We start from the raw sequence: 27,203 nt of genomic DNA, 5'->3' as shown, positions 1-27,203 counted from the left end.
TAAGTTCACTTTGTATGTTAAGTGTAACTACAACGGAATGCTGAATAGTGAGACTCAGTGGAATTAAATGCCTGAGTGACCTACACAGAAATAAGATTTAAGGACTAAAGGAGTGTTGGTGGGGGATACTTCTCAGGAATGTCAAACCCATTAAAATACTCCCACCTTTTGCATCTCCCCAGGAGCACTCACTGTGGGCCTCGTGCGACAGTGTCAGACAATCCATGGACGAGACCGGACGTGCATCCCACCTCGGCTTCCCCCAGAGTGGGTCACCACACTGTTTTTTATCATCATGGGAATCATTTCATTGACTGTCACATGTGGTTTGCTGGTGGCTTCCCACTGGCGGAGAGAAGCTACAAAATATGCCCGATGGATAGCATTCACTGGAAGTAAGTAATCTGTGCTTACTAAATTACTAGAAGGCATGCACACTGGTATTTAATGAAGATATCAAGAATCAGTCATAAGGACTCCATAATCATCAAAGAGCACCACTTGCTGTGGCCGTCATATAGACTCTACACAGTCCCATCAGTTCTTCAGAATTCTCACCACAAGATCAAGACATCCAAAACATTAATTGCTTTGTATGAAATGCTCTATTAATGAATTTTGGTTTTGCTCACATTGTGACATAAGTGTTCCAGGTCTGGGCTCAGAGCTATCACTAGCCTGAGTCTTTTACTCTACTTGAAGGTATTGGTATCCTCTACCAAATAAAAGTAAATCTAGAACAAAATGTACAGAAATATAAATTAGATTAAGGTAGTGATTTGTTTTTTAATATTAATTTTGAGTTTCTACTGTGAGTTGTGCGACCATTGAAAAAACCAACACATTTGGTTAATAGTTATTTATCAACATTTCATACTCCATTAAGCTCTGCCCCAGGGTATGATATATATTATACATTCTCTTGTACTCTACAAAATTAATTTAATTTCCCAGCACATCAGGGGCTTTTCCCAAGTTAAAAGCAGCAAAAAATGCACAAAGGAAAGATATTTCTGTAATTTTGCTTTCTTGCTTCTTTCTAAAGCAATTTTGTCCCCCCCAACCCAGGGGATATTTGTCAGTGTCTGGAAACATTTTTGATGGTCACAGCTAAGGGGGTCTTACTGGCATCTTGAGTAGAGGCCAGGGATAATGACAAAACCTCCCACAAATGCAAAGGACAGCTCCCCACAACAAAGACTTATGAGGCCCAAAGTGGCAATAGGCCCTGTTGAGAAACTCTGCTCTAAAAAACAGGATAACAGTCCTTATGCCAAATACCACGGGATTTAACTTCTAATTCAGTGCCTTATAATTATATCAGGTTTGCATAAGTTTTAAAAAGTGAATATTATAACATGGCTTACTTTCACTTGGTATTTTCATTTAGAACTTGTATGGTAGGGGTAAGCCATAATCCCTCGGATCCTTATTAATGTTAAAGCTCAGTTTATACTTAAAGACCTTAAGACAGAGATATTAGTTCATGAGTCTCAGTTTCTCCCTATCTCTCTATGAAACTCTTTAATGTGTATGTTTCTGGTTCTGTTGTTTTATTTCTATCTGTACATCTCCCTTAATTTTAAAATTTAGATCAAGTTGACTTTGACTAAAAAAGTCTTCTCCGTTCTTATTAAGAAATGTCTAACAAGTTGATGACCTTGTTTGAGGTCAAACAGACCTCCTGAGACCATTCTTTTCTGAATAGTAGGGTCCGCAGGCAGTTGTAGAGACAGTGCTGCTAAGTTAATTGATGAAGAATTTAAGGGACTCTTTACTCACAGATAACAATTACTTATCCAGATAGAATTCATTCTTTAAGGAATAAAATAAAGTCAAAGTGGCAGGATTTAGTTTCTGGATTTAGTTAACATTTGGGAAGGCATATGCTCTGAATACCAAAAATATAAAATGTAATTTAATAATAACACTACTCTAGTATGAGTCAAAGAAAGCATTAAAATGCTTATGTGAGCCTTTGGTTCTTGGAACCCAATAAACAGAAAGAACTATGGTTATCTTGTTTTTCAATTCCTTTCAACAGATACGTAAGTATATGTAGCTACCTCCAAATGTAATGTGTTTACCCTTTATTTTTTAGTTAAATAATATAAAACTTCTAAAAATAATATGTGCCTATGATACATAATTCAAAGCCTAAGAAAGGATTGCCAGGGGAAAAGTAAGTCTCATGTGTGGCTTCATGACCTTGCCATTTAGTACCTCTTTGCTGGAAGCAACCATTGTTACCAGTTTCTGGGATTTCCTACCAGAGGTGTCCTCTGCATAGAAACATATATGTATATGTGTGAATGTTCTATGAATATATATTCTATGTATACTGTTCTGTACCTTGGTTTTTTAGCTGAGCAATATATTCATAGTTAATGTCATCTAGGTAAGCATAGGGCTGCGTTACTCTTCTCAGCTTCCTTAAATACATTGTTTTTGTTACCAGAGCTACTCCACTAGGGTGGCAGTTCTGAGAGGCATCTAACTCCCCCTGATATTTCCATTCAGCCTTTGAAAATGTGCTTTATTTCTATTGTATATATTTCCATTCCTCTTAAACTGTAGTTTTGGTAAAAATATCAGGGTAACATTTTCTAACAGGTTTATACAGTGGGGAACTCTCTCAGAGGAGAGCCACACGTGATGCAGCCTGCCTGTGGGGGCAAGGGTAACAAAGATGTGTCTTTTTCTTCAAGTCTGACCCTTATCCTTAACTCTGCCACTGTAGTTTACATTCCCATCTCCCAGTAAACTCAGTATCTGAGTTTTACCATCAAGAAATCTCCGCCATGGAAGATAAGAAGTGATGTCTTTATAGTCTTATATAGGACCCAAAATTAAATTGTCAAAAGTTGATAGATATTATCAGCATTAATAACATTTTAAGGTCTAGGGAGCCTGGGTGGCTTAGTGGGTTAAGCCTCTGCCTTTGGCTCAGGTTATGATCTCAGAGTCCTGGGATCGAGCGCCACATTGGACTCTCAGCTCATCAGGGAGCCTGCTTCCCCCTGTCCCTCTGTCTGCCTCTCTGCCTACTTGTGATCTCTCTCTCTGTCAAATAAATAAATAAAATCTTAAAAAAAATAAATAAATTTGTGGGGCACCTGGGTGGCTCAGTGGGTTAAAGCCTCTGCCTTCGGCTTGGGTCATGATCTCGGGGTCCTGGGATCGAGCCCCACGTCGGGCTCCTTGCTCAGCCGGGAGCCTGCTTCTCCCTCTCTCTCTCTCTGTCTGCCTCTGCCTACTTGTGATTTCTCTGTCTGTTAAATAAATAAATAAATCTTTAAAAAAAAATAATATTTTAAGATCTAAAGTAACCTCACAGGTCCCAAGAGCTTAAAAGAAAACTCATCCACTTATACTAAATCTTCCCAGAAGTATAGAGAACCTAACTCTTTGGATTAAAAACCAAGATTAGATCAAATAGAAGTTTACTGCTTCCTTAGTATTTGATTAAGCTTTTCCTAACTAATTCGGAAAGTATTTAACTCTTGTAAAATATTAAACTCTACTTTAAATATAATCATTAAATGATTACTCCATTATGAAGGATAGATTTTTATTTTAGAGCAGAAAGTAGAAAAAGATAGGAGTGAAGTTGGCACATTAACAGGATAAACAATTAAACAATAAACATATCTCTAAGCACTTCTAAATTATAAGTGTTTCTTGAGATTATATGAGTCAACATTAACAAATTGTTTTTAAAGCAATAACTTTATCCCATTGTTTTTCGGTTAGATTGTGTATAGCTACAGTTTCATTTTATTTACCAAACCATATTAAGGCGTAAGAATTGTTAGAAATTGGTGATATATAACACTGATAAATGGGCATCGACAGCACTAATGGTCTTGCTGCCGACGGTACAACAGAAAGGCCAAAAGATCTAATACTTAATATGTGAATTTTTCATTTGTTCCTTTGTAGGCACCTGAAAGAGTACAAATTCACTTATATAACGTTATTTGATGTGGTTGTTGGCCCCAAATGAGTATAAGATAATCCATCTAGGTGGTGCAAAGCAAACAAGAATGCTGATGTGTTCTATAAACCAGTGTATTAATTAAGAAAATGTTACTTTTTAATACCTTGGATATTACCCTAGAGGTATTTCTTCCAGGAAAAGATTCCTAATTGGCTGTTTAAGGTCTCTCCTATTAAATATGTTGATTGATTAACACAAAAAAAAAATTTAGGACAACTGTCAGCTGCTGCATTTATCCAGGACTTTGTCTGTATTCCTGGGGATATGTTTAACTTGGAGGAAGTTTCTCATTCGGTTAATAATGGAAAGCTTCACCCCTTCACATGCAGTGAGTCTAGTAACCTGTCTTCATATTACGCTGAAGAAATGTTTCTGCCTCCAAAGAAATTTGAAGGACTATGAACCTTTGACCAGTGTACTTTCAAAAAGCATGAAACAGTCTCTTGGGAAAGCTAGCCTATCAACAGGTAATTTGTGTACAGTAGGAAGAGTGTTTCTTTGGTAGCCCTGGGCCACAAGCTGTTTGCTTAAACAGAGGGCTGTGGAATTCTGCCCAGATGCTGGGTTTTCTGATACCTTTCTAGAAACATTTTAGCAAATAATATATTTCATTGTGTTTGCATACAAAATGCAAAGAAGCCCCCCCCCGCCCCATTTTAACCTGTGTACTCAGAAAACCCGAGAGAGATTTTATTTTTTTCTAACATTGTCCATAATGAGAGAGAACCACTCTTGACAGTTTACTAATAATCTTAGAAGTCTGAGGTTCTTTCCACTAAGTGATAAATAAGAGTAAGATAAATAGTACTATATTTGTACCTTTTCTCCAATTCCTTCTAATATCAACAGAGAGGAACAGAGAATTGGCAGAGTAATAACTGATAATATGCAACATTTATTCAGAACTTACTATCAACCTGGCACAGTGCCAGAGACTTGACATTGTTTTGTTTATCCTTCTGGTATTTACCCCATTTTTAGAAGGGAACCAGAAGCCTAAGATGCACAGTTAATAAGTAGTGGAACCAGAACACAGCCCCTCTCTAATTCTAGCTCGAGCCCTTAGTCTCTATTTTAAGTGGTCAAGTATAGTTTATGCACAACCTGAAATTAATACATGTCTGCTAAATATACAGGAATTCAATTTTTTAATTAAAATTTAAAAAAAGAATAGTTTGTATAAGCACTTACTTAGTAAGTTTGGAGACCTTTCTTAATGCTGATACTCAAAATCATCCTAACACGTATTAAAGGCTAGCACAGCTTTTCCTTTATATAATTGTTAGGCTTTGGGGATATTACGTGATCTGTAGAAGATGTAAAATCTTTTGACAAGTGGTCAATGTTTTAACAGGTTTGGCCATGTTATCAACCCACAACCCTTCTTATAAACTTCCTTTGTGCCAGATTTTCATTGTTTTCTTAGTCACCAAACCATGTTACTAATGTTGTGTTTTGGTTTGTTTTACAGTGATCCTTTTCTGTATGGCCGCCCTAATATTTCCGATAGGATTTTACATCAATGAAGTCGGAGGTCAACCTTATAAATTACCCAACAACACAGTAGTTGGGTCATCATATGTACTTTTTGTCTTATCAATTTTCTTTACAATAGTAGGACTTCTATTTGCTGGCAAAGTTTGTTTACCAGGCTGATGAATGTCTAAACTGCTCAACTCTTCTATTATTTTTTATTTTATTTTATTTTTTTATTTTTGGAGGGGGGAGGACAAAGGCAAGGCGTCTGAGTAGTCCTCTCGTAGGAAGGCACTTAGATGAAACTGATGCTGAACAGGAAAAAAAAATGCTTCGATTTGTTCTCACTATGCACTTTGGATTTAAAAACAAAACAAACAAAAAACAAAAAAACAATAAGGAGAGCCTTTTCCATAACCAAATACAGACAATATTGACTAAATCTCCTGAGCATATTCAGGCAGTCAGGTCTGCACTGTGATAGCAACCTAGTGAAGGAGAATGCTTTATACTAAAAAGCATGTGGCCCTTTGTGACTCTGTTGTTCTGTTTTTAACGTCTAATGATTGATGAAAAAAAAAAGTCTAAGTATTTATGAATCATGGTGGACCAGAGGGTTACAAGAGAAGTTCATGTGGGGCTGGCCTCACCTCCTAAGAAATTAGTGTTCACAGCTTCCTTGTAATGGTATGAGCCTTTGGCACCAGAATGATTTGCTGTTGCATTACTACACCAAGAAGCCAATAGATCAAAACTTGTTTGCTAAAATGTATGTAAAAATCCTGAAATTCCCTATTCTCTGTGTACAAAACAAAACAAAAAAAAATCAAACACTAAGAGACATGTTGTTGGGGGTGGGTGGGTGGGGGAAATATTCCTTATATTTATATAAATATATATATAATATATATATTTTGCTGATGCAGTATACAGTGTGTATATATGTGTGTGTGTGTGTGTGTGTGTGTGTGTGTATGTGTGTGTAAATTTATATACACACACATGCAAACAGTTCCTGGAAGAGAACTCTGAATGCTTTGCTAGCAAAACACTGTGGTGTGCAAACCTAGAACTCAATAGAAAAAAAAGCCATTTATCTGAAGGCTGCATAGTGGAGAGAGTCTTCAGTTTACCTCATTCTTTGTAGCAGCCCTTGATTTTAACAGGTTTTGTAATAGGTACAAATAATCCCATATCTTTTTAGGTCCAATTTTAAGTTAAGCTAAAATTCTTTGTAGGATTAATTTATTTGTATATGATAGTAGAAGGTAAGATCATGTAAAACCTTATAATTTGGGGAATCTGACACTATTTAAATTATTGGCAACTATCGTCTGTTGTACAGGGGTTCTCTTTTTCTACCGGCTTAGTCTGTTACATCAGTAATGCATTTTCTATGTTCAAGCACACAACTTTACATAAATACAAAGTTCACTAGTAAGATCAATTTATAATACTTTGGCTGTCTACAACACTAACTGCACTCTGCTCTAAGAACTAAATATATGTTCTTTTCATGTAAGCATTATTAATATATCTCCTTTACCAAAAAACCTGAGCAATACAATATTTTCTTTATATGCTATATGCCTTTGTTTGCTAAAAGCTAACATTTTTGCATTTACTTTAAAGGGCTGTACTAAACCCACAGCTTTACGTTTTTTCCTAGAAGCAGCATTGCAGCTAACCCCCGAATCCACAAATAGTTTTAAAATACGGTATTTTTCTTCTCCACATTTCCATGCTTTCATATCAGTGCTTAGTTCTTTTTCCAGATGAACACTATAGATAATCTCCTGTTTGAAATGTGGGGCAGGAGCCTCTTTCTTGGCAATGGAGCTAAGTTTTTCTCCTTTCTAGTGAAATGGCAACCCAAATGTCCCTATTAGTATAGTTAGAGTCCCGTGTAGTCCATGCTTCACACAAACAGAAACGAATGCACTGTTTTTTTGAAAGCTCAATTATAAATTATAAAAGGGTTACTTCATAAATGGGGCTGCCTCCTCAGATATTCAGAGTATAAAATGGAGGAGCCTGATGTGTTTCACACTGGCTTGTTTGACGTTCATATATCTTACTGTTAATTCAACAGTATTTTATTGTAAAAGAAAACCCCAGTGTTTCAGCTCACTCAGGAGTCAGGGTAAGAGGTGAACCACCACTGTGGTGCACTCCTTGAGTGTTCTGGGGGAAGGTCACACTTTTCCTTCCCAGGGTCAAAGAAACCTTTGGGAAATGACTGAAGGAGACTATTTTCCCCCAAGTATTATGATGTCTAGTTAATTCTGAGAATACCACTGGATTCTGTGTTCCATGGACATTTGGGATTGCAGTTCCCGTTGTGATTTGATTGGTTCTCAATCGAATGGATCACTTTGAAGGAAAGTTTTGGTTGTCACCATTATACCACTGAGATAAAGTGTTAGCAAAGTATGGTTCAGCTTAATGTATGATGTGACCAAGAGCTTTTCTCTTCCAAAAGATGAATCTTATTGTAAATAGTTTCTCAAGATATTTTTAACTGGATCATGAGCATGGGGAGAGAAAGTTTCTCAGCTGCTAAGAATTTCCCCACTGTTTACTTCTGTCACTTACAGTGGTATTGCATATAAGATGACAAAATTTAAGGTTTTATTTGTATCTATTACCCAAACCATCAAGTTGTCTTTAATTTCATCATGTCTTGGAGGTCCAGTGCATAAAGGGCTGATAGAGGAACACTCCCTCTAACCAGTCAGCACACTACCCAGGATTGAGACCATCCCATCAAGTAGTATGTGAAGTCAAATCTTTGTACTCTTCCAGACCAAACAATGAAATGGATTCATTCATATAAAATTCTATAAATCCTGTAAGTGGAAAGATAGACAACTGTCAGCAGTTGCTTTTAAAAAGGTCACTATAATAAGTACTATATAGTACAGTATTAATTTATAGCAGGAAATCATATCTTGTAAACTGTATATAAAACACTGTTTTATGGTGCAATCATTTGTCAAACTTTTGTCTGTTACATTGTTTTTAGAGTGTGTGCATTCTTCTCATACCTAAGAACATCACTGTAAAATCTGCTGAAAACTATAGGTTTTATTTGCACAAGACTTAAATTAGTTTGGAATTTTTGGAAGCTCCTATTGAACATGCCTAAACATCTGTAAACATGAAAAAAATCTTCAATTCATTAAAAGCAAACATTTCAGTATGATTCTTTCCAAAGGTAATCCATGTTCTATGTTGTTAATGTGTGTAGTAATTTTTCTGACTCGTCTTCTTATCCTATTTTCTCTTCCATTTGTTTTGTTTTTGAAGGATGGCTCTTTTTTTTTATTTTTTAATGTTCTAAATGACCAAAATGCTTCATTGATTTTTACCCTTTTACCTAAAGCTTTGATATCCCTGCTTGATGTTCTGTGAATTCACTGTTTAATATCTTAAGTAAAATAATAGTCCTGGTGACATACAGTCTATTGATTTAGAGAAAAGGCCCTGAAAAAGTATTGGAAACTAACTTTAGATATACTTTTAGCTATTATTTTGCATCATGGGCTTCATGGGAAGAACATGTTGCATTTATTTTGTCTTTATTAAAAGACTACTAGCCACAAGTTACTCCGATTGTAGTAACTGTTTTATCAACCCACTTTGATCTTCTTTTAAAAATTAAATTTACATTCACAGTTCAAAACAGTAAGCTGTCTTTCAGAACTAATTTTTGAAGGATAAAAATATATGAAGGAAAAACATGGCCTGTGTAGGTTGGATTCCCTACACAGGACTTACTAGTTGTATCACCTCAAGAGATTTTAGAGTTTGTGATCAAGGTCTGTATATTACCCCCAATTTTATTAAGAATTGTTTTCTAATTGGTTATAACATTTTTCACTTAATAGTTTCAAAACAAATTGTTAATACAAACTGTATAAATGAACATAATTTTCTTCACTTGTATTTTTGTTATTGAGCAAGTTTATCAAAATAAATTGTCTACTAAAGAAACTAAAAAGGCTCCTATTGCTTTGAAATAAGCTTTGATTTTAAAAATTAGTTTCAGGGTGCCTGGGTGGCTCAGTGGGTTGGGCCTCTGCCTTCGGCTCAGGTGGTGATCTCAGGGTCCTGGGATCGAGCCCTGCATCGGGCTCTCTGCTCAGCGGGGAGCCTGCTTCCTCCTCTCTCTCTGCCTGCCTCTCTGCCTACTTGTGATCTCTCTCTCTCAAATAAATAAATAAAATCTTTAAAAAAATAAAAATAAAAATTCATTTCAGAAGTTGATTTCTTACAGAGGTTTTACATATTCACACAGTGATACTGCTCTGCCCCTTGGTTTTGTTTTGTTAGCATTGGGCAGGGAGAAGATCTCCCTCTTCCACTCCCGCTCCTGGCTCCCTCCTTGGGAAGAGATGCCGGTAATATACCAGAACATGGATTAGGGCATGTTTACCAGTAAGAAGAGTCAATCAGCAATAAGCCCACATATATGTGGCTCTCTCTTCCACATCATGATTTTATGAACTGAGAGAGATCCACTGAGCCAAGGCCCTCAAAGCCAGCCGTCTTGCCTTTCTCCCTCGCACATAGACCTAGGACCATTCGTCTTTGCTTCAGTCTCCTGTTTCTACTTCACTGCAGTCCAAAGGATTTGGCTTCCAAAATTTTAAAATTTGGGTTGAAGGAGAGGACAGAGGGCTCAAGTCTTGAGACTCATACATGGGCTCCGTCACAGCTTTACTGTGAGCTTTACTTGAGCCGTCTCAGGATTAGCCCAGCTGAATAATAACTAATAAAGCACTACATTTACCCTTTGCTGCTGTTTCTTCTTTATAACGGCCCTTACAGGAACCTCTCAGGGAGTTGGAAGATAAAGACAAAGTAGGATTTGGATGTTCTTGAGTTCTGGATCATAAAGGCATCTTAGGGTGCCAGTCATCCCCATTTGCCTGAGACTGAGGGGTTTCCTGGGAAATGAGACTTTTGGTGTTCTCACTGGGAAAGTTCCAGGCAAAAGGGATGAGCTGATCACCCTATCTTCACACTATCCAAATCTACCCTGGTGTATAACCCACAAAAAAACAGACTGGCTTTAAAAACAATAACATGAGGGTGCCTGGCTGGCTCAATTGGTGGAGCATACAATTCTTGATCTCGAGGTCATGAGTTCAAGCCCCACATTGGGGCCAAGAAAACCATAATAACATGAGTCCATAGACACCTCATTTGACTTAGTCTTCCACTAACTCTGTTCTAACTACTGTATGAGGAGATGATAGGAAAAACACCAAGACTAGAAGACTGGGTTCCTCTCATGCAAAGTCAACTCTCCTGGGTCACAGTTACCCAGCAACAAAATAAAAGTAGGTATTTAAAAATGGTATCAAAGATAGAAAGCATAATGCTGTATTATTTTTTTTTTTAGAGTTTTGGTTCTTTTCCCAGGAGGAGAAAACAATGGGATGGTATTTTCAAGCATATTCAAGTTTTATACAATTCAGCAGACGGACTGAATCCGCAGACGGAGGACCCAAGATTAAATTTCAAGAGATTTTTCATGAGACTCAGAAAATTTTAGAGCTGGATGAAATACAAAAGAGCGCATCCAGTGTTTCCATTTTCCAGATGAAGAAATCAAGGCCTCAGAAGAGCAGACTGTCTTCCCTGAAGTCACACAACAGCAGAGCAGGCACCCCACACAGGAAGAAATGTCTGTGACAAAAAGTCCTTGGACAGTTGACCTAGGACAGCTAGCTCTTCGTGTTCTATAGTATCTGAACCAGTCTTCCTTCCACTAATCTCCATTTATCCCACCCCACTACTATCCCACATTTCTACCAAAATTACCTTAACCCAAAAGAAAGCATATTATTTCTTTGAGTTGCTGTCATTCCCACTCTACAGAATGAAGTGCAAACTTCTTCAGCCTTACTTCCTGATCTGGCTTCAGTCCGTCTCTTCCATCTTTTTACCCACCATTGTATCTCTTCACCTTACATAGCCAAACTAGCTAGTCTCCATTCTTTCACTACACCTGCTCTTTGCCTTGGCCATGACTACACTACCTCCTCCTCGCAGTTTTCCCTAATCCTGCTCATATTTGAAACATAGATAATTTTTTTGTGCTCTCTCTTTGGCTTATACCTCTAATAGAACTTATTTGAGGTGAGTAGACTGCCTGGATTCAAATCTCTGTTCCAAAATACTAGCTGTGTGACCCTTGATAAATCACTTAGCCCCTGTGAGCCTTGGTTTTTTTTTACCTGTAGAATGGGGTTAACAGTACCTATGTCATAGGGTTATTGTTGGTTTAAATGAGAAAGCATGAAAATGCCTGGCTCGTAGTAAGCATTCAACATTAGTTGCTGCTGTTCTTACTAATAAACATCTCCCTATCACTAGATTATAAACTCTTGAATGTGAGGAATGTGGCTTTCTCATTTCCCTTAGAGACCTGGCACATTCCTTTACATGTGAATTGAATTATCATAATTAAATTTGGCCTAGGTTATAAAGGAAAACTGTGAAACTGTATTTGAGGGACCTAGCCATCTCTGCCAGGACTGTTTCAGTGAAAATCTTTCTGAAAGCAGAGGCTTTCCTAAATCAGCCCTTGCAAGTCAATGTGGTTATTTTATTGGCAAGTAGTTGACTGTATAATATGCCAGTGTCATTGACCTCCTTAGGATTCAAGACCTAGGACCTTTACTACTCAAGATCCTTTGTGGACTGAAGACCCTTTCCTACCGAGTTCATAGTGCTCCACTGTCGATACCAACCCAAAGAGGACCAGGATGATGCAAGCACCCTGTCGATCCTGAGAGAACTCTCTGGAGGCTTCTTCAAGCTTTCGGGTTCTCAGCTATCTTGAAGCCATATTTGGTATGTTTTGCAAAGACTTGGTTCTGCCAACATGGTTTTAATTATTTCTGCTAAAAGGAATAGATTCAAGGATTTGATCTCATTTTAGATGTAGTTATCCCCAACCGGCCATGTTGTGGCCCTTTAGTAAATTCTGCCGTTGTTATTTGGTCACTATTACATCAATCCCTATTATCTGTCAGAGCCAGTCAGTAAAATAAATGCTGAGTCCTCACTCTGGCACTCTTTTCTTATTTAAATATTTAATTTGGTTGTCTTAGACAATTGACATATTTTCTTAAATTTAAAAAACAACTCATTCTTTTATATTGCTTGTTCTCTGTGGCAAAATGCAAATGCAGTTGGAGAACCAATCAAAGACAATCCTTTCCATTATGCATAATAAATCGCTCTAGAGGAAAGATAATCCACGGATCTAAGAAAGCTTTTAAGTACCTCATATCTTACTGATGTCGTCAGTGAGTAGTGGACTCCTACTGTGGTGTCACCCCCACTTTACCTCATTTTTGCTGTTTTGGGGTCATCAGTAACTTTTTCTTGTCCCAAGTGCTGTTGTGGAGAAGGAAGTTACCATAACCCTAAACTGGGGCAAAGGGATTTTTTTTGTTTTTTTTTTTACAGTAACATGTCTGTAAAGTTAAAAAATAATGAGTATAGGAAATTGAAAGTCTCCCCCCATCTACCTTTCAGAAATTACCACTATTAACAGTTTATTAGGTTTTTTGCAGATATTTTGCTGTATTTACTATATATATAGATGCATATACTCTCTGTCCTATATGTATATAGATAGATAGATGCATGGTGTGTGTGTGTGTATGTGTGTATGATGGCTATGTCCTGTTCAGTTTTAACAAAAGCAAGATCATATTATACATGCCTCCCACCACTTTCTTTTTTACTTATGATGGGTATCTTTCTGTGTCACTAAATGTAAATCTGCATTTTTAGTGGCTGTATAGTATGTGTGTGTGTATGTGTGTCCTCCTCCCTTGTTGATTTCATTTAGGTAGTCTCCAAGTTCTTTGCTATTACAAATAATGCTGCTTGAACTTAGGCCTTAGATAACAGGAACTTTCCACATACCATGATAACATGACATTCTAACTGAAGTATATCAACTACCCCATGAAAGTCAGTACATGTATTTTTAAATATTGTGATTAAGAAATAGTGGCACTCAGCGCGCCTGGGTGGCTCAGTGGGTTAAGCCTCTGCCTTCGGCTCTGGTCATGATCTCAGGGTCCTGGGATAGATCCCTGCGTAGAGCTCTCTGCTCAGCAGGGAGCCTGCTTCCTCCTCTCTCTCTGCCTGCCTCTCTGCCTACTTGTGATCTCTGTCTGTCAAATAAATAAATAAAATCTTAAAAAAAAAAAAAAGAATGACACTCAATATGAGTTTGGAAAAGGAAACTAATATTAAATTCAGGTTATGTGTTTTTCCATATGTCATCTTAACCGTCCTCCTAAGGTGAAGTGGAAGTGGTATATTGTAGACCAGAAAACCATGCATCAAAAGGGGAATGATTTGCCCAAGGCTCAGTAACTAATAATGTTGAATCTGGGTTTCAAACCTAGGTTCTCTGACTTCAGAATCGAGAACCACTTCTGTCCTGGCTAGTGTGAAGGAAATAAAAATAGCTTGTCCCAGTTGCATGATTTCTTGGCTCAGACATGAGCAGCTGAATCTATGGTTTGCTTCTTCTGCATGTGGAATGCAAGCAGCCATAAAAGGTAGTCCTACTTAGAAGCAACCTATAAATACTATATAATTTGTTGGGGAGAAAAGTATGTAAGTTATTAAGCTGTTTGTGTTCAGTCTTCCATCATTCCCCTCTCACTGTCAAGCTTTCTGCAATCCTGCTAAGTGGTAACTTCACTGATTGGTGAACTAGATGATGTCACCCTTTGATTTTACTGGGACACTTTTGGGAATTGAGCACCCAGGGAAATGTCCCCAAACAGGCTAGATCTTGTCCCCTCTATAGCACTTAAAAAACCAATTAACTAGATCCCTTCTACCCTGTTAATAGGAAATCTTCTGGTTATTGGGTTACCCTAGGATTGTGCGGAGGACCATGGTTCAAATATTAGAAAGCCCCCTCCAGTCATTTGTCATCTGTCCACACTTACTACTGCTGAGAGTTCTAATATTCGAGGCCGAATGGTGCAGGAGTTCTGTGTCCATCCCACCTTTGGGGCATGGTGTAGTTTGGTGAGCTGGGAAGACTTTCTCCCTGGACTAAGGACACATTTCCTCTTAGGTCTTACCATCTCAAAGTGCTGCCACCAAACACTGAGCCAGCCCCTACCCCTTCTGATTTTCAGATACCTGATTTCTTGACCTCTGTCTCTTTCTTCTTCCCTTTTGGCTTTCCTCAGATTGCATATTTGCCTAGTACCCATGTCCCCTTCTTTGGTTCAAACCAAAACAATCCAGCTTTTTACTTTTTTTTTTTTTTTTTTAATTTTTTAAATTTTTATTCATTTGACAGAGAGAGAGATCACAGGTAGGCAGAGAGGCAGGCAGAGAGAGAGGGAAGCAGGCTCACCGCTGAGCAGAGAGCCCGATGCGGGGCTCAATCCCAGGACCCTGAGATCATGACCTGAGCCGAAGGCAGAGGCTTAACCCACTGAGCCACCCAGGTGCCCCCAATCCAGCTTTTTTCAAGGGGCTGATTGCATCCTCTGGTGTGCAAGACCGGACACAGAAGCCAAGTCTAGCCAATCAGAGCCACAGTGACTATTTCAGAAATGAGTGGGTCACATGACCAAGCCAAGCCTGGGCCTTGCCTGGAGGTCCTTGGGAAAGAGGTGCTCTTCTTTTAGGGTTGCTAAATTGGAGGGCGGGAGCTCTGAGTGCTGCTGGTGTCCAAGTTTGCCAAGCACTCATGAAGAGTCTGCTTAAGAATAAGGCCATCAAAAAAAAAAAAAAAAAAAAAAAAAAAGAATAAGGCCATCAGGGGCGCCTGGGTGGCTCAGTGGGTTAAGCCTCTGCCTTCGGCTCAGGTCATGATCCCAGGGTCCTGGGATGGAGCCCCGCATCGAGCCCCGCATCGGGCTCCCTGCTCAGCGGGGAGCCTGCTTCCTCCTCTCTCTCTCTCTGCCTGCCTCTCTGCCTACTGTGATCTCTCTCTGTCTGTCAAATAAATAAATAAAATCTTAAAAAAAAAAAAAAAAAAGAATAGGGCCATCACAGAAGAAAGGAGCTGGAAAATGGAGACAGATTTCTATTAACATCGTATTAGCCTTTGGATCAAGCCATGTACGAAACCAGAAAATCCTTTGATTTTTCTGTTGTTTGAGCAGATAAATTCCCTCTTTTCCTTAAGCCAGTTTGAGTTGGGTTTGTCTCTTTAACCTGAAAGAATCTTGATACACTCACGCTTCTCTTGACATTAGACACATCCTTCACCTCCCGTGCTTTGGCACGCCACTTTAATCTCTCAGTTAGCGTGGGATTTTATGAAAAAGAAAAACGTAGACTTCAGGCTACTTCTTAACCCAACAAAAAGCACCTGCTACTGGCTTGAAATGGGGAAAATAAAGAAAGCAAAATAGAAGTTAATATCTAAAAAAAAAAAAAAAAATGTTGCACAACAATACTGTCTTAGTCTGTTTGAGCTGCTATCACAAAATACCACAGTATAAGGTGGCTTCTGAAACACAAGCCTAATTAGGTGTTAACTAGACTTACTGTAGTATCATTTTTGCAATATATACATCTATTGAATTATAGTATACACATGAAACTAATCTAATGTTATGTGTCATATCTCAGTTAAAAAAAAAGAAACCAAAGGAGTTTTAAGTGCTGAAGACAAAAATCATCAAAGTCACCCCAATCTGCTTATTCCAGTGCAGGAGGATTATAAACTAAATATGGCACAACACTACAGTATCTATCAAGTTAAAAGAGCTTTGGAATTCATTTTCTCCCCAGATTTGAAAAAATCAACAAGGTACTTAGGAACTTGCTGTGAACTGAAGAAAATACTTTGTTTTTAGGGTCTATAGCTTTGAAACTTTGTTTTTAGGGCCTCTACTTTTGAAAATAAAGCCCCTAGATTCATACATTTTACTTTTTGTGTCTTTATCTTACAGAAATAAAAATCTCACAGTGTACAAAGATGTAAAACAGTGTTCATTGCAACATCGCTTTAAAAAAATTTATTTCTCACAGTTCTGGAGGCTGGAAATCCAAGATCAGGGTGCCAGCGTGGTCCGGTAAGGGTCCTCTTCTGAGTTGCAGACTTCTTGTATTCTCAGAGGGCAGAAGGAGCTAGGGGCTCTGTCCTCTTTTATGAGAGCACTAATCCCGTTCTTGAGGGCTCTCCCTCATGACCTAAGTGCCTCCTAGAGGCCCCACCTTCTAATGCCATCACTCTAGGGGCTAAGTTTCCAACATATGAATTTTCAGGGGGTGAGGGGTAGGGGGTGGGGACACACAAACATTCAGACCATTAGCAAATGGTCGTTTAAGGAGAAAGTTACAACAAATCTAAGTGTGTATTCCATAATTTGGAACTTCAAAGTGTGTGAAGCAAAAATAGAATTAATGGGAGAATTAGGAAATCAACACTCAGTATATCTTGGGCAATGGGACCAGGCTACAGCTAGCTCCTAAATAAAGACCAGAGGTGGATTCACCCTGATCAGTTTCCAAGAAACTAAGGTAAGAAACCCAAATTCCTATTGTGCTCTAATTCCTTACATGGGGCCCAAATGAGCTACAAACCATCTGAGGAGAGCTCAGAAAGAAGGTACCCACACACAGCTTTCCTCTTGCCTGGTCATACAGGCTGAAAATCTTACTCCACTTTATCCCTCCGACACAACTACATCCAGAATACGTGTATCATGTAAGCTTAAGTAGAAAAAAGCAATCACAATGACTTTTCAATGTTGGGTTTTACTTCTTGTAAAATGTTGAGACTTATGTATCCAGGAGCCAAGGAAACTGTACAAGTATAAAACTTGGGCCCTCCTGTCTTCCAAAGTGGTGTCTCAAAGCTAGTCAGCCACTTCCACAGAGGATTTCCAGTACGGTGGGCACAAGGACCCTCACCCCTTGTTCACAGAGTAGCTATTGGTTGGTTGCTCTCAGCCTCTTGTAACTCTCCCCTTTTCTGACTTCCTTACCTCTCTCTCATCTGCCTCCTCTCCTGCCTTGTTGGTTCTGACGAAACGCCCTCCCACACGCCACACTACCTTCAACCCATGACAACTGCCCACAGTGACGGGTGGTAGGTAAGCAGTTTCTATTGGGAAGGGTTTTGTATTTCTGATCTGGCCTTTAGGAGCCCTGCTAGTGTCAACATTGGAAGAGGTTCTCCACCATGTGATGATTACTGCAAGGAACACATGTTATAAATGATCAAATTATAGGTTCAGAAAGTGAAGACAGTCATTTGAGAAATTACCTAGATAAACTAAGTGGAGATACCTTAGCCTCTCGCAAGCTGGTTGACATGGGGTACATCACTTCATCTCTTGACTTCCATAAAAGAAGGCATTGAAGAAGGTCCCCCAGCTATGGGCGAGAGGCTGGTTACATCATAATCACCTGGGACCATTGTTAAAGATTCATGTTCCCACACTCCACCGAAGTTCTATATCTGTCTCCCAAATGGGAATGTTATGGATGTTTCCCTAGCAAACAACCCAGATGATTCTGATGGGCACCTGGGTTTGGGAACCACAGCAGTAGATGATCTCTTCTGAGGCTAAGAGGTCACTGAGGCCGCTGCTGTATTGGCCAGGTTTGGGTGGGCCTGGACCTGGTGGAGGTGAGGGAATGCCAAACCTCTCTCAGGGTGTGTGTTTGGGGGGGGCAGGGAATCTGAGAAAAAGTTGACAGTTACCAGCTTTCCCGCCTGGCATGGCACAGGTTCTCTGCTACCTATCTTCAGTTCCCACCATGGCAAGGCAGCACATACCAGACTCTACTGGTCTAAACCATCATTTTCTGCTGACCCAGAGAGTCTAGAAATAGAAGTCCAAATCCTGCTTCCAAGCTTCTGGAGGGGTGGAGAAAAGCAAAGTGCCTGGGGAAAGGCTGTTAACAAGGAAGTGGTAATGTCTTCCCTGGGGTGAGGGAGTTTTCCCCTGTCCCTGCTTCAGGCTGCAGTGGTATGGTCTGTTACCTTGGAGACCAGCTAACACTTCCTGGCAGGGTGAGCTCCACCGCTGAGTTGCTTGGAGGAGCATAGAGGAGGTGGGAACCAGGAAAAACAGAGTCCCGGGATGACCAGGGCCCCCTCTCCCAAAGATGGAGGAATAAATGGAGAAATGCAGGTGAGGGTGAGTTTCACAGAGGCGGCAGGATGGTAAGACGGGGTGGGGCACACCCAGACGCTGAGCCTTGGAAAGAGGTTTAGGGAGTCTGGGCCCATGGGCCTCTGCTCCCTATATGCCAGGCGCTGGGCTGCGTGTTGGGGATACAACCACAGACAAAGAAGTAGTGGGACTGCTGGGGAGAAGGACCATGACATCTTGGTACAAGGCACCCCAGGGCAGCAATAAGAGGAAATGATTTCCTTCCTGGGGGTTGGAGGGCAGAAAATGGGGCTCAGGAAGGACTTGCTGGCTTTTTGTAGGGCTAAAGGTGTTTGTAGAGGTGGGTCCAACTTCAACAAAGAAGGGTATGAAATAGTAAGGTGCATAGAAGTAGAGGTTGCCAGGGCCCATAGAAGGGTAGGTGGTAAGGGGGAGGAGTCAGCAAGGAACGGGTCCTAAAAGAAGAGTAAACATTGCAAGGAAGGTTCAGCTTGATGATCGCTGGCAGTGAGGAGCCCCAGTAGGTTCTAAACAGGTGGACAACTCTACATCTCGGAAAAATCATCCTGGCAGCAGAATGTAAAATGGACCGGATGGGGCAAGACTTAGATTGTCTGGCCATTCAAAATACAAACCCGGTGGGGGGTGGGGGTGGGGGGAGCTTTGTCCCAGATGTTTAGGAGAACCCAGCTAGTAACAAACCAGGAAGTTAGCTGGAGGCTTTCTCTAATCCACTAACCAGGGCTACTACCTCATTCCCTTTGCCCGTGATGCCATCTTTTAGGGGCCAGCCTACATATTCTCTTTCCCACCCGAGCCCCATCCCCCAGGGCAGCGTGGCCCACCTTTGTCTAAACCCTAGACCTGCCCTGAGTGCACTTATTCAACAAACGTTTTTTGAGCAGCTACTATGTTCTGGGCACTGAGTATACAAAAGATTCTAGCAGGGACCAGAACTAAGTCCCTGCCATCAAGGATCTCTTACTCTTAGTGGGTTGACAGCTGGGAGAGAAAGGTAATAAGCAAACAACGTAGGACTTCAGATGTTAAAACACGTTCTGGAGAAAACAGTAGAGTGGATACTGTTTGAGATGGGATAATCAATGAAGCCCTCTCTAGTGAGGCTTCATAAGGGCTGTGTCCAGTTCCTCTCTGCCTCCCCAGTACCAGCTCTTTCTGGGACCCAGCAAATACCCTAAAAATGTCCACGGGATAAGTGATGGCTTACATGTCCTATGCTGAAGCCCTTGAAGAAGCAGCACATTGTTCGAACGCTATTCTGCATTTCTGTAGTACTCTGTATTTACAAAGCTCTTTGACGTTCTCAGTGTCGGCTTTTGGTCTGTTGACCACTGTGTTGAAGCAGGCAGGGCAGTTACCAGGAACCCCATTCCATTCTGCAGAAGAAGAAACCCAAGGTCTGTTGCTTTCTAGAACACCATATGGTGTCATGAATTTTATGCCGACCGCACCCTCCTCCTCCATCAGCCACACCAGTCACCCTAGAACCCAGTCGTGCAGGCGTCTGAATTCATTAGATTGTTAATCACTCACCGAAAAAAGAGAACTGGGACACTGTGGGGCGTCCAGTGCTCACGAGGCATTTCTATTTCAACAGTCTCTGCCACTGGTCTCTCAGCCAAGTTTCCTGAGGGAAAGCCAGTTGTTTTTTAAACATTTTTTTTCTAACATTAACAACATTGCTACATTATCTTGGTGCTGCCCCAAAAACAAAGCATCCTCTGAGTAAAAGATTAAAGACCCCAGAGAGAAAAGCAAGTTGCTGTACCATCATTAGACTATTTTATTTAATGATTTCATATGAACACACACACTTATTTTTCAAGCTGCAACTCCTGAGTTTCTCACTTGCTGTGTCTTAGCCAATATTTTTGTGGTTGCAAGTAACAGAAACCTAAATGAGCTAGCTTAAGCAGAAAGATGGGGCGTTATAAGGAACAGGGTTTTTCATGGCACCCAAGAGCAGAAAGTAAAGGCAGTTCTCACAAGTGCCTGGGGCCAGCATTTAGATATTCAAGAACCAAGGCAGTTTCTCAACCTCCCATCCCTGGAGTGTGTATCGCCTGCCAGTTCCTGCTGTCTTGTAATTTATGGTCTAATGGGAGAGAGACAACAATTTTTTAAAAATCACACTAAAGAATGTATCATTCTAAGTTAAAAGTATCCTGAAGTATCCTCAAGTTCTGTGAGAGTTTACATAACACTAAAGGAACCTGAAATACGGTGAGAGGGTGAAGAAGAGTCCCCAGCAAAAATGACATTTAGGCTGAATTATCAAGAATAAGTTGGGAGGGGCGCCTGGGTGGCTTAGTTGGTTGAGCGACTGCCTTCGGCTCAGGTCATGATCCCAGAGTCCTGGGATCAAGTCCCACATCGGGCTCCCAGCTCCATGGGGAGTCTGCTTCTCCCTCTGACCTCCCCTCTCATGCTCTCTCTCTGTCTCTCAAATAAATAAATTTAAAAAAAAAATAAGTTGGGAGAGGGGGAGGGGATGTTCCAGAGCAAAGACAGCATGTGAAAAGGCCCTGTGGTTAAAGGAAATGTTTACCATTCCAGGAATTGAAGGGAGGGGTCATGGAACACAGAATGGGGGAGCTGGGGAAAAGAGGGAAAGCTGAAGAAGTGGGTGGGCAGCACCCAAATCGTGCAAGACCTCAAATGCCATCATAGGAATCTTAGTCTTCATCCTAGAAATGAAAGGAAGCCTTTGAATAGTTTGAAGCAGGAGGGAGAAGAGGAGGTGTGACGTTGGGTTTGTATTTTTAAAAGATCACTCTGGCTTCAGTGAGAACAGACTGGATTTGAAGGGTCTGAAGGAATTTGGGGAATGTGGGGAGTTAGGGTCCGCTGCAGTCGTCTATGGCAGAGATGACTGTGCCCTGGACAGAGAATGTCACTGGAGACAGATATGTGGACAGGTTGGAGAGTGGGAAAATTAACAAGATTAGGTGATGGATTAGATATAGGAATAATGTATTGGGGATAATTCTAGGTTTCTTTTTTTTTTTTTTAAGATTTTATTTATTTATTTGACAGAGATCACAAGTAGGCAGAGAAGCAGGCAGAGAGAGGGGCGGAAGCAGACTCCCCGCAGAGCAGAGAGCCCGACGCGGGACTCAATCCCAGGACCCTGGGACCATGACCCGAGCCGAAGGCAGAGGCTTCAACCCACTGAGCCACCCAGGCACCCAATTCCTAGGTTTCTGACTCATACAAGTAGATGGAAACCGCCTGTTTTCTCTAAGCTAGAAAACACTGAAAAGAGGATAGGTCTGTAGGGAATATGAATTCAATCTTGGACATACTGAGTTTGAGGTACTCCAGATGGAAATATCCAGTGTTGATGAACACGGTCTGCCATCAGAGTGAGAGGTCTGGATTTTTGATATGCCATTGGGGGTCATCAATGTGTGCATATGACAGTTGAGGCCAGGGACAGGGAAAGATAAGAGTGCCTAGGAAAAGAAGATAGAGAGAGAAGGGTAGAGATGACATAATTTAGCCTTGAGGAGTACCAAATTAAAATGCTCGGTAGAGGAGAATAAGCCTGGAAGGGAGACCAGGAAGGAGCCAGCAGAGAGGCAAGAAGAAGGTCAGAGAGAATGGCTCCAGGGGACCCAAGGCAGGGAAGGATCACTCACTCCCCTTTATCTGAAGACAAGCTTTTCCCCGCTTCTGAATGTATGCTGTGGCCACATAGCTCTTAATTCCGAATACCCAGAGAGGATCTGATGGAGGCATCTTTTTCTTGTCCACTGCTGACTCTCAGCTGTAAGGACTAGGCTGCAAGGTAGAGCCCCTTTGAGGACAGATGTCATTCACAAAGAAAAGAATTCAACCTCCTTTCAGTATTTTCCCCTCTTCTCCCCCTTCTTAAAATTCTTATGATCACTCCTGGCCCTCTCTGAGCAGCCCAACCCTCACCATACTCTTAACACAGCTGCCTCCTTTCTGTCCTTCGTGACGGTCAAAGCTCAAGGTCAAGCCTGCAGCTGACCACCTTAGCTATGCAAAACAGATCCCTTTCCTGATTACTCTCCAGCATGTCATCCTGTTCACGTCCTTCCTAGCACTTACACAATTTCTACAGATACTAAATTTAATTTTTTAACATCCGTCTTCCCCTTCTAGACTGTGAGGTCTACCTCAGTGATTCTCAACTGGGGACGACTGTGGCCCCCAGGAGACTTTAGGCCATGTCTAAAGACATTTTTGGTTGTTACGACTTGGGAGGCAGGAAAGCCACTGGCATCTAGGGGGTGGAGGCCAGGGATCCCACAATGCACAGGACAGCCTCCCAACCAAGACTGACCCTGTCCAAAACGTCAAAAATGCTAAAGTTGAGAAGCCTCTGTTCCCTTGTTCACCATCATATCCTTACCACCTGGCATAATTGATAAGCATTAGCGAATGAATGAATGGATGAATGAATGAATGAATGAATGAATGACAGAAGAGTTGAGTTGACTGTAGATACCCCCCAAAGCTGGTGTCTCTGTGCTGCATTTATCTTTCTCTTCTCTGGTGTTCCTTTTCTACCTAGGAAATAAGCTTTGGGTGTTTTAATAATGGCTACACATACTAGTCCTGTCTTCCATGGTCAAGATAATACGTTTCTGGAAGATCACTGGTAAGCATCCTCTCTGATTTTTCAAATGAAGACAACACCAACATTTTGTCGCAGGTTGTTGAGGGGGGAAATACCTGCCTCGAAGCAAGACTGGATAAATGGTCGTGGCATCAGCTCATGCCCGAGGACTTCCGTTTTCTCGCTACAAGAATGATAGAATAAAATGTCTTAAGAACCTGGAGTTCACCTTTTATCAGGAATCTACAGGAACCCTTTTCAGCTATCATACAGAAATAAAAAGGGCTCTGGAGGGGTGCCTGGGTGGCCCAGTCCTTAAGCGGCTGCCTTGGGCTCAGGTCATAATCCCTGGGTCCTGGGATCAAGCCTCGCATCCAACTTCCTGCTCAGCGGGAAGCCTGCTTCTCCCTCTCCTACTCCCCCTGCTTGTGTTCCCTTTCTCGCTGTGTCTCTCTCTCTGTCAAATAAATAAATAAATGGCTCTGGAGACCCTAGAAATGTGGAGGCAATGTCTAGTGCTGGGACACTGATCAGTCACTCACTGTGTGTTTTGTAGCCTGAGGAGAAACAATGACAAAGATCCAAAGAAGCGACTGGACCAGAAGGACCTTTGTGGACGTGGCCAAAATCCAGACAATGGACTACTGGTTACACATGTTAACCAGACACAGGACTTACTGGTAAATACAATATAGTGCTTTAACTGAGTCACAGTGCTTACAAATCATAGTCAGGGAATGTGGAATGTGTTAAACTTGGGGTGTTTCTTTTACTTTCTTTTTTAAAAATTTATTTATGAGAGAGTGTGTGTGTGAGAGAGAGGGGACAGCGGGGAAGAGCAGATTGAGAAGCAGATTCCTCATTGAACAGGGATCCAGGCACAAGGCTCTGTCCCAGGACCCTGAAATCATGACTGGAGCCAAAGTCAGACACTTAAGGGCCTGAGCCACCCAGGCACCCCACTCTGGGTGTTTCTTTCTTCATGTAGGATCTCGGGATAGAAAACTATTAGTTAAGCATTCATCTCTAATCCTTTGCCTTTCGAAATGATAGTAATCTCTATGCTGTTTATAGAAATCTTATAGCCTTCTTGGCCATATCAGGAAACATTCAGGAGTATATGAAGACTGTGTTATCAAAGCCTGAAGACTAGGGAATGTAATTCTAAAATTCCCCTTTCTGAGATTTGTCTTTCTTTTAGGATTCCCTAAAACCTAGATCCAAAAATCAGTTTCAGGAAGTGCTATCAGAGCAAGAGCATTGTGGCAAGAGAATTAACTTCGAAGAATAACCAGAACTGTGGTTTTAGGCTGCCTTTCAATGTGTCCGTGAACCAGACAGTGAGTGAGTGGTCTAGACCACAGAATTCATTGTATCGTAGAAACTACTGTCATCAGGAGTAGTTAGGTGCAGGTCTGGCCTAAAATCACCTACCTAATCTACATGAGAGTTTAAAGATGATGTCTTTGAGATGACAATCTGTCAAAAACAATACAGTTTTAATGCCGGCAATCAAACAATCAGGAAAATGGTCCTGTTGGACTTTCCTCAAGTACTCGTGCTAATACTTGGAAAGTATTTTGGGAAATACTTTAGGAAAATAATTTTAATTAAATTACTTAAATTAATTAAAAGAAAATGAGGAAATGTCAATAGTCTTGAGAGTCTGGGGGATTGTTTCAATGACTTCGGTTGTTGATAATTTGAGTCTTCACTTCATGTAATTTCATATCAAGTAGGTGAGTTCCCAGGCGAACAAGGACCACTCGTACCCTTACCAGCCACAGCTGGGACCTCCTTTACCTCAGAAATGAATAGCAATGGGAAAGAGAAAAAGGATTGTTCTAACACAGAGATCTTCCTCCTCTCTATGTAGAGCACATACCTTAGTATGTAACCAGTGTGCCCTACAGTCAAAATGTACACTGTCTGTCCATCTTACTGAAACACGATGGATCATTGCAAATACAAGTAAAATGGAAGAAAGGTGAATTATCAGTCCACAGTGCACGGAATTATCCACCAGGGAGTCTGTTAAGTCCTGAAAGATGAAGAGAGTGACCTCTAGTGTTCGTATGATAGAAAGCACCGTTTCCCTAAGTGCGAGATGGGGACCATGAATTTTAGGAGGTGCTGTTTAAGGGCAGGAATTAATTAGCATAAGAGCCTATGAGAAAGTTATCTTTTTAGTCAGTTCCCCCTCAGTCCTTGGTGAAGATAGTCATAGTTTGGTGCTCACGTGAGCTACGTAGCTTGGGTTTGAATCCCAGCCATACCACTTACCAGCTGCGTGACTTTGGGGAAATGACTTAAAGTCTCTGTGCCTCAGTTTCCTTGTCAGTAAAATGGGGTAATGATGGAACCGACTTTGTAGAACTAAATGAGTTAATATACGGACAGTGCTTGCCACATAATAGATTCTGTGTACGTGTTTGCTGTCAGTATTATTCACACTTCTTTAGGGCTTGGTATCTCCTTTTGGAACAGGGCAGTGAGCAGGCCTCAGGCACAGAACCGAGGGCATACAACAGTATCTGGCTGGACTGTAATAGCAGCATTTCATGTTCGTTGAGGGGGAGATGCAGATCAGTGCTGGGATCTGTTAGTGCAGCAACACTCAAGGCTCTGTTTTGCTATAGCTTCACATGCCCGTTCTACGGATGAGAAAAGAGCCCCACTGACCGGCCCAGCATCACAAAGCAAGTGGAGAACCCCACCTACAGTGCTCCTTTCTTCTCTCCTGCTCTTCTCTGGAATTTTCTTCTTCCTATGTCCTCTACCCTGCCTAGTGGAGCGCAACCAGCTACTTGCAGAGTTTTCAACTCCTTGTCCACCGCTCCGCTACCATGAGAGCCCTGACAGATACAAGCCCAAGGAGTCCCTGCCTGGGTTCAAGCAGGCACCCGGGAATGGCGCAGTCATCTCTAATAGAGATGGGGGTACTGGTAGGTTAAACGGTGGACAGGCCCATTCCCCAGCCATCAGATGGTGCTGTAGGGGCAGTTCCCATCAGCTGGCCTCCCTCATGATGCCCTACCACACCCAGAGGGAGTCACGGCCAATTCTGGCAACATATACCTTATAGGTATATCGCATAGGGATTGTGCTGGAAGCCCCATCCAAACCAGGCCTTGCACACCTTCCCAGCCCCTTCTCATGTCACATCCCACACTCCAACCTCCATGACCACCTTTCTGCTCTATAAACACTGTGACCCCTTCCCTGCTCCATGCCTCTGCCTGGAATGAGCATTCCCTAGCTATGTACAGGGCTGGGTTCTTCACCTCTAGATCTCGGCTCACAGCGGCCTTCTCTGACCAAACCCCCTCCCCTCCACCCTGAGGAAGTGGCCTCCCCATCTCCACCCTACTCCCTCTCTGTCACATTTCCCTCCTCCATGTTCTTCCTGGAACTTTTCCTTTCTGAAATTATATACACTGGTTTCATTTATTCTCTACTCTCGACCTGCCCACACTAGAATGTAAGGTCCAAGAAGGCAAAAACATTTCTATCTTGTTCACAGTGTAGACCTAGCACCAATGATAGCACCTGCTTCATAGAAGGGCTCAGAAACACCCCCTGTGGGGAGGAAGAAATGCCAGCCTCCAGGAGAGGTGATCAGGGCCAAGTGGGCTCAGAGGCTCCAGTCAGCTTTCCTTACCTTCTGGCTCCCAGAAAGCAATCCCAATGTTGAATGCTTGCCATGAATGACTTCAGCTCCACCACCAAGTCCACCACCCAAATTTGGAGCTTGGTACTGTGTAAGTGACATAGATGTCACCTGGTATAAGCAAGGGGGGCACAGTCCTTTCCCTGGCCAGACTCCTGTGATGGCAAGGAAATTCTATATTTAAAATATTTTACCTGCTGCTCCTGTTTCTGGTCTCTGGACTAGACAGGATGAACCCATTCCCGCCTCCATCAGCCAACAAATGTTTGTCGAGGACCCACCAGACTGATAGCAAGGCAGAAC

At 41.4% G+C, this 27,203-nt stretch overlaps 2 protein-coding genes across 4 annotated transcripts in view; both read left to right on the top strand.

Annotated features, from left to right (window-relative positions):
* MOSMO (modulator of smoothened) overlaps window positions 1-11,179 on the top strand; it is a 64,358-nt gene extending 53,179 nt beyond the window's left edge. The window contains exons 2-3 of one of the 3 annotated variants that reach the window (XM_047712871.1): window positions 183-395; window positions 10,887-11,179. In XM_047712871.1, coding sequence (XP_047568827.1) covers window positions 183-395; window positions 10,887-11,179 — 506 coding nt within the window. Of the gene's footprint in view, window positions 1-182; window positions 396-5,471; window positions 6,323-10,886 lie in introns of those variants that run through there. The other 2 variants (XM_047712873.1, XM_047712872.1) reach the window with 2 other exon arrangements.
* A 350-nt stretch (window positions 11,180-11,529) lies between these two features.
* VWA3A (von Willebrand factor A domain containing 3A) overlaps window positions 11,530-27,203 on the top strand; it is a 66,998-nt gene continuing 51,324 nt past the window's right edge. Inside the window, 5 exon segments of the mRNA XM_047712875.1 lie at window positions 11,530-11,626; window positions 12,148-12,343; window positions 16,447-16,569; window positions 23,186-23,272; window positions 23,787-23,910. Coding sequence (XP_047568831.1) covers window positions 23,211-23,272; window positions 23,787-23,910 — 186 coding nt within the window. The 5' untranslated portion in view covers window positions 11,530-11,626; window positions 12,148-12,343; window positions 16,447-16,569; window positions 23,186-23,210.

Source organism: Lutra lutra, chromosome 18 (genome assembly GCF_902655055.1).
Source record: "Lutra lutra chromosome 18, mLutLut1.2, whole genome shotgun sequence".
NCBI classification, from domain to species: Eukaryota; Metazoa; Chordata; class Mammalia; order Carnivora; family Mustelidae; genus Lutra; species Lutra lutra.
This window is presented reverse-complemented; position numbering and strand designations above follow the sequence as displayed.